General features: G+C 37.2%; 1 protein-coding gene across 12 annotated transcripts; it reads left to right on the forward strand.

Moving 5' to 3' along the window:
* Positions 1 to 7,560, forward strand: znf414 (zinc finger protein 414). 12 transcript variants are annotated; one of them, XR_007825127.1, is made up of 9 exons: positions 16 to 132; positions 223 to 270; positions 503 to 555; positions 626 to 754; positions 841 to 946; positions 2,410 to 2,960; positions 4,074 to 4,144; positions 4,767 to 4,919; positions 7,088 to 7,560. XR_007825127.1 is itself a non-coding variant. In XM_051093441.1 (8 exons), exons 3-8 carry the CDS (start codon positions 549 to 551, stop codon positions 7,162 to 7,164), a joined length of 1,023 nt encoding a protein of 340 aa, XP_050949398.1. In that variant the 5' UTR covers positions 1 to 132; positions 223 to 270; positions 503 to 548; the 3' UTR covers positions 7,165 to 7,560. The 12 variants fall into 12 exon arrangements, 10 of the variants coding, with proteins under 10 accessions (XP_050949398.1, XP_050949414.1, XP_050949423.1 ...); XM_051093441.1 differs by lacking the exon at positions 4,074 to 4,144 and having other exon boundaries at positions 1 to 132; XR_007825128.1 differs by lacking the exon at positions 7,088 to 7,560 and having other exon boundaries at positions 3,961 to 4,144; positions 4,767 to 4,843.
* Positions 7,561 to 7,661: the final 101 nt, after the last annotated feature.

Genomic DNA, 7,661 nt, shown 5'->3' on the forward strand with positions numbered 1-7,661 from the left:
CGCGATATTTAATGATGAACGTAACGCACGTAGACGGGGTGGAAATATGATGTAGTTAGATAATCACTTTCATTTTAATTAATAGGTCTTTTTTTTAAAGGATCTTCGAAACATTTGGGAAATCCATTCAGAGTAAGTGTCATAGTAAGTACACTCTAAATAATTGCTAATAAACTCAAGTATTGCAAGCAGATAATGTGATGTTTTGTTGTTGTCTGCTAGCTCGCTCGTCTGCTGACTGTCTGCGCACGTCTCTGATTGTTTACGTTGGTGAGATGTTCTGTTAGTTTTAGCAGTAACGTCAATGGGCTGCTTATTGCTAAACACTGTATTGATCAAGTGCATGTTATTCTACTAATTAAGACTAACAGTGACTATGTTGTTCATCTTTGCACGCCCACATTAGAATTTGCCATTCATTGAAAGTGTGCATGTGCATTACTGGACTGTATCATATTTTGGCATATTTATATAGTCTAAACTAGGGCATTTGTTAATCTAGATCTGGATCAGGAAACATCCCGCTTCCTCAACTATAAGCAATCGCCATGGAGGGTATGTTACTATCAGTGCTATGCTTTAATTTGCTGTTTCAATGTTCGTGCATATTAAAGCCCAGTATAAGTATGCAATGTTCCAGCAGGCTGTCAAATGTCCTGCTCGTTTTATGGGTGCAAGAGGACCTACAATAGTCCAGAAGCACTGAATAGTCATCTTCAAGACCATCAGAAAAACACTGCCCAGTCTCTTCCAGGTATAACATTTAAGAAATTAATTTAAAATCATAAACAGTGTCACATCAACAATTTGGTGTCTAATGCGCTGTCCTTTGTTCTTTAGGAAAAACTTTCCTATGCTCTCATATAGGATGTGATGGTTCATTCAACAACATGCAGCAGCTGATGGAACATATGAGGCACCACCACAAGCCAAATTATTTTTTCCTGTGAGTTCCTATAGCTTTGCTTTTAGATTTCTTTCTCAATAAGGTTACTTTGTCGTGTTGTTTAATTTTACACTTTATTGCCAGTCCACAATTTCTCAAAGATAACTGCAAAATGTAAACTCTGACTTTTTCCTCAGAATTGTGAGATATAAACTCGAAACTGCTTGAAAAAAAAAAAACTCAGAATTACGAGATATACTTTCGAAATTGCTAGAAAAAATTCAGAATTGCAAGATATAAACTCAAAATGGTGAGAAAAAACGTAAAATTGTGAGATATAAACTTGAAATGGTGAGGAAAAAACTCAGAATTACGAGATATAAACTCAAAATTGCAGGAAAACAGTCAGAATTGTGAGATATAAACTTCAAATTGCTAGAAAAAAATCTGAATTGCAAGATATAAACTCAAAATGGTGAGAAAAAACGTAAAATTGTGAGATATAAACTCGAAATTGTGAGGAAAAACCTCAGAATTGCAAGATATAATCTCAAAATTGCAAAAAAAAAAAAAAAAAAAATTCAGAATTGCAAGATATAAACTCAATGACGAGGAAAAAAACTCAGATTTACGAGATATAAACTCAAAATTCAGACTTTTTTTCTTAGAATTGTAAGATATAAACTTGAAATTGCAAGAAAAAAATGCAAAAATTCTGAGGAAAAAATCACAATTGAGAAATATAAACTTAAAATTGTGAGGGAAATATCAGAATTACGATATATAAACTCAAAATGACGAGGAAAAAACTCAGAATTACAAGATACAAACTCACAATTCTGACTTTTTTTAGAATGGCAAGATATAAATTTAAAATTGCGAGAAGAAGCTGACAATTAAGAGATAAAAACTCAAAATTCTGACCTTTTTCTTAGAATTGTGAGATAAACTCAAAATTGCATGAAAAAAACTATGAGAATTCAAAATTGTGAGGGGAAAAAAACTCTGAATTGCAAGATATAGACTCACAATTCTGACTTTTTTCTTCTCAGAATTGTGCAGTTCTTTTGCAATTCTGAGTTTATAACATTGAATTGCGAGTCAAGTTAGATTTGTGTAATTCTGAGAAAATATCAGTCTTTGTTTTTTGTTTTTTTTTACTCTTGGAGTCTGACTTTATATGTATGTAATTAACTTAATCTTTTAAACAACCGTTCTCAGCTGTTTTATTTTAAACAACTGTTGTCAGGTGATCAAAATTTTTATTAAAAAAATCACCTGTCAATTTCAGCCAGTGAAAAGCAATAGGTTTATTTGTGTTATTTTTACATGCGTTATGTATTAGGTATGTTACCATCATTACCACAGACAGCATGTTTTAAAACATCTGGTAGTAGAGTTTTTGTAAATACTACCATATATTGTGCACTTTTATTTTATTTATTTTTTTTTTGACAGACGAAATTTTACATTTAGTTGTAAATTAATATTTTTTTATGTTCTTTCATTATCATGCCTTTCAGGTGCGAGAGCTGCAGGGCCAAACTGCGTTCTTACCGCACCCTTCTCAAACACCTGCAGACCTGTGCTAAAGTTGCTAAAAACAAGGCTGCAAAGATCGAGACTGGAGTGGCACCTGACGCCGATCCCGCCAATGCCCCTCCCACATCCGGAGACATGGAATCATCTGGACCCCCCTTAGCCCAAAATGCGCCTGAGGAGATGGAGTCTATGCCATCTATGCCCACTTTGCCCGCAAATCCAACACCGGCAAACATGCCAGTAACCCAGCGCCCCCCAGAAAACAATGCATTTGCTAACCTCACACCTGTAGGGCCTGCAACTATGCCCCTTGCCACTCTAAATCCTGCCTTAACCCAAAATCTTCCTGGCCAGCCAGAATCTCCCTACAGCTCCTTTCCACCCACTCTGTCTCCTGTTAACCAAGCCTTCCAGGCAGATCCGGGCCTACAGCAGCAGCAGAGGTCTCCTAGGTCCGGTCCTCCCAGTCTGCCCGCTTCACCGCCCCTGCCGTCACCGCCAGGATCAAACGCAGTCTGGAGGAAGAACCAAGGTGAATGGATGTCATAAAGCTTTCCTCTGTGAGTGAGGAAAGCTGACTTAAAGAAAGTATCATTGCTCACAATGGGTCTCATTCACTAACTGTGTGTGGGCATGAATTTGTGCGTGAAATCTGATCATGTTTCATTTATAATTTTCATATTAAAACTTCTAAATTCTACATTTAATTTTAAATTCAAAATTTATTTAAAAAAATAAAAATTAAACAAATTAGCATGATATTTTATACATACTATACACTCATAGACTTTTATTGAGGGGGTGAAAACTTTTAAACAAAGAGACCTATGGTGCATATATGCTGTTATTTGCTATAGCAAAGCTTAACAACTCCCTACTTAAAAAAAAAACTGCTAAAACCAGCCTAAGCTAAATGGCTGCTTTGGCTGGTCTCCAGGGTGGTTTTACAGTGGTTTAAAATGGTTTTGGCCACTTTTTAGCTGGCTAAGCTTGGAGACCTGCTAAAGGACCTGCCAAGGTTAAACCAGCTATTTTCAGCTTAAACCAGCTAAGACTAGACAACCAGCCTTTTTAGCTGTTTTTTACTGAAGCAACTGGTTTTAGTTGGTTTAACTATGTTAATCATGCTAGCAACATGCTAATTATGCTAGAAACACGTTAGCAACATGCTAGTATCATGCTAATCATGTTTCTAGTACTAATCATTCTAGAAACATGCTAGTAACATGTTAATCATAGTACATAAAATTGTGAGCTTAAGAGATCTTACTTATTCCAAACGTAATTTTTCCAAGTAACTAACATTGGGCAATGCGTTCGCTCATTTAGAATAATCCAAATTCGTCTAACAAGGTTAAGAACAAATTCATGTCCATATGCACTTTATAAAAAGTTCTCCTGTGCACATACGAATAAGCCACACCATTATTATTGAATGAGACCCAGTGTTCCTTAAATCATCCTACATTTTAGATCCTGTTCATCTGTGTATTTTCCAGTTTGCTCAACTGATCTCACCTGCTTATCAACAGGTGTGAGTCCTTAAGAAAGGGAATTTGTAAGTCACTTGGGGGGGAAATGCCTAAGCCTTGGCCATGGCCGCTTTGAGTGAACTGTGTTTTGTCGTGTTGCACTGTCCTGCCAGACCCGCCCGGGCCCCTTTTGCACAGATGGAACTCTCCGAGCAGTCAGAGTTTAAATAGAGATGAAGTCCAGGTGAGGCACAGAGAATCCACACACACATTGCTTGAGGGAACAATCAGATCTTCCCTCAAATGATGCTTTAGATGCTAATCCTCCTCCCCTTCCCCTGCTCTAACCGGGCTCAGTGTTTCCCTGGGTGTGCCATCTAGCTGTACGACTCAGTCCACTCCCATCCGATTCTAAACGCATATGTCCGGGTGCTTCACTAACATGTAATACAACATCAGAGAGTGTGCTTTCAGGGCAGATGTTCCTTCACTTTTTCCCCTTTCCCATTAGCTTTTTGCACAAATCAGGTGGTCATTTCTGGCAAGAGATGGTGCTGTATCATAATAATTGACCATGTGTGGAGACGTTGACAGCGCTTGCTAATTCCAACACATTTGTGCCCATGTTCATCTGTCTAAACTGGGTTTAATGATGGTTTTAATTGTGTGAATAATATATTGCTTTTGTATACATGAGCTGATGTCAATGATCACTGGGGTTCTTTTTCCAGCTCAGTCTGATACTTTTACTGGTGATGGTTTTTCTGTCTGTCTACAAGCATTCTCAATGAACGTGTAACCATGAATATAATAGTCTTTGAGAGAGTTTTGATTTTAATGACTCGCCCATTCATTTAATCTGTCAGGTCAGTCCTTCAACTGCCGTATCCTGTGGGAGCACACAAGAGGTCGGTACTGTTGTCTACAGTGCGGCCACTGCACCCCAGACCGGGGGGAGATGACCGCTCACATTGAGGGCCAGCACAAGAACCCGGGGGGCAAAGTGAACAATGATCATGGTATGGCTTCAGTACTTCATTGTTGAATTCTAGACATTTTAATGAATGGAATGCATTTTTTACTTTATTGGGTTACAGCAAGGGTGACCAAACTTGCTCCTGAGGGGCCGGTGTCCTGCAGAGTTTAGCTCCGACTCCAATTAGACACGCCTGAACCAGCTAATCAGGCTCTTACTAGGCATACTAGAAACTTCCCGGCAGGTGTGTTGTGGCAAATTGGCGCTAAACTCTGTGAGACACCGGCCCTCGAGGACAGAGTTTAGGCACCCCTGGGTTACACGGATAGCCCAAATATGAAAATTCTCTCATCATTAAATCACTCTCAAGTTGCTCCAAACCTTTATGTTTTTTTTTTTCATCTGCTGAACACAGAAGATACAGTTGTGCCCATAAATTTACATACCCCTTGCAGAATATGCTAAATGTTACCAAAAAGATCATGAAAACTGTTATTTTTTTATTTAGTAATGTCCTGAATAAACTATTTAACATAACAGATGTTTATATGTACTCCACAAGACAAAATAATAATTTAAGTTATAAAATGTGTATCGTTTCCTTGATGATCCACGACAGGAGTCCCTTGTTTGTCCTGAGCAGTTCATCTGCCTGCTGTTTTTCAGAAAAATCCTCCAGCTCCTGCACATTATTTGGTTTTTCCAACATCTTCTGCATATTTGAACACTTTCCAAAAGTGACTGTATGATTTTGAGATCCATCTTTTTGCAGCAAGAAGTGAGGAACACTGGAACAACTGAGGAACTCATACATAACTATTACAAAAGATGTAAATTGTACTTATATTGTCTCCTGGGATATTCATATTCATGTAGCTTCTTAAGTGCAATACTAAATGGAAAAAAAAACTGTAAACAAAAGAAATTTACATATCATCCTGTTCAAAAGTTTACACCCACAGGCTCTTAATGCATTGTGTTGCCTTCTTAAGCATCAGTAAATGTTTTCATCTTTTGTAATGGTTATGTATGAGTCCCTCAGTTATCCTCAGTGTGAAAAGATGAAACTCAAAATCATACATTCACATTTGGAAAGGGTTCAGATATACAGATGTTCAGATATTCAGATATACTGGAAAACCAAAGAATGTGCAGAAGCTGGAGGATTTTTCTGAAGAACAGCAGGCAGCTGAACTGCTCAGGACAAACAACTCATGAACAACTATCAAAAAACAAAAACAGTCGTGGATCATCCAGGAAACAACACACAGTATTAAGATCCAACGGTATGTAAACTTTTGAATGAAGTCATTTTTTATAAAATTCAATTATTATTTTGTCTTGTGGAGTATATATGAACATCTGTTATGTGAAATAACTAATTCAGGACACTGGTTATCTGTATCGGTTATGTGTATAGTCAACCATTTATATGTGTAGATAGATTACCGCTTCTGTAAGTCAGCTATGTATAGGTTGTATGTTTATATTTATGTTAATTTACGTAGCATCGTGGTCCTGTGAGACATGATATTTCGTGCCACTGTATGTCCACACATGTAGCGGAATGACAATAAAGCTCTACTTGACTTGATAGACAGCAATGTAATTACCACGTTCAATGCCCAGAAAGGTAGTAAGGACATCATTAAAATGCTCCATTTGACATCAGTGGTTCAACCGTAATTTTATGAAGTTACAAGAATACTTCTTGTGCACAAAAAAAACAACATTATTCAACGAATTCTTTTCTTCGTGTCGCTCTTTGACTTGCGTTCATGACAGTACCGTGATGCATGCATGTTGCATGGACTTTTAATGATGTCCTTACTACCTTTCTGGGCCTTGAACGTGGTAGTTGCGCTGCTGTCTATGCAGGGTCAAAAAGCTCTCAGATTTCATAAAAAAGAATATCTTAATTTGTGTTATGGGTCTTACGGGTTTGGAGCAACGTGAAGGTGAGTAATTAATGACAGAATTTTAATTTATGGGTGAACTATCCCTTTAAGTCTGGTAGTGTGTGATCCTTAGACTTTTAATGTATGGTGCCCAGTTTTTCTCTACAACCATTCACTAAGTCTGCAAGTGTATGATGCCTAGTGTTTTAAAAAGTCGTGTAGCGTAGTGTATTCCAACCTTTAGCCTTTGGAAAGTAAGTACACAATATAAGGATTTTATCTCACCAGACTGAACCTTCTGTGTATTTTACAGATACAGAGATTGGCACCGCATCTTTACTGGCTAAGACTTCGCTGCACTCTGAGAACTCAACTTATACACAGCTCTAACATGAAATGAGATGCTAAACCTGCTGTTTGACAAAGAACTTTTGTAGTAGCGTTTTATACAGAAACTCAGTGTTTTCATTTTACTGACTTCAGACATCTCTGTGGTCTCGATTTGTCAATATCACTTTTAAAACACATGAAGTTCTGCATGCCTTATTGCCAGTAAGCATTTATAAGTCATCTAGACTAAGAACATTTTCACACTGGCATATAAATAAACAGTAATGTTGTAATATTATGTCACCTACTTTTTTGTTTGACCTTTTTACAGTAGGCAGTATCTCCAATATGGAGTATTCATGTTAAACTTAAATGTGTCAATTAAAAAACATAAAATGATGCCAAATGTTCAGTCTGTTTCAGTTTATTCAATAAACAGTTTTGTGTTTTGTTTCAGTAATGTTTACTACCTGCAAATAAAACGTGACAGATAAACTAGTTTAAATTGTGAAGTAAGTTTCTCATCTTATTTTGAAATCTTACATGATTTTCTGTGG

The sequence above is a fragment of the Labeo rohita genome, chromosome 2 (genome assembly GCF_022985175.1).
Source record: "Labeo rohita strain BAU-BD-2019 chromosome 2, IGBB_LRoh.1.0, whole genome shotgun sequence".
Classification (NCBI taxonomy): Eukaryota; Metazoa; Chordata; class Actinopteri; order Cypriniformes; family Cyprinidae; genus Labeo; species Labeo rohita.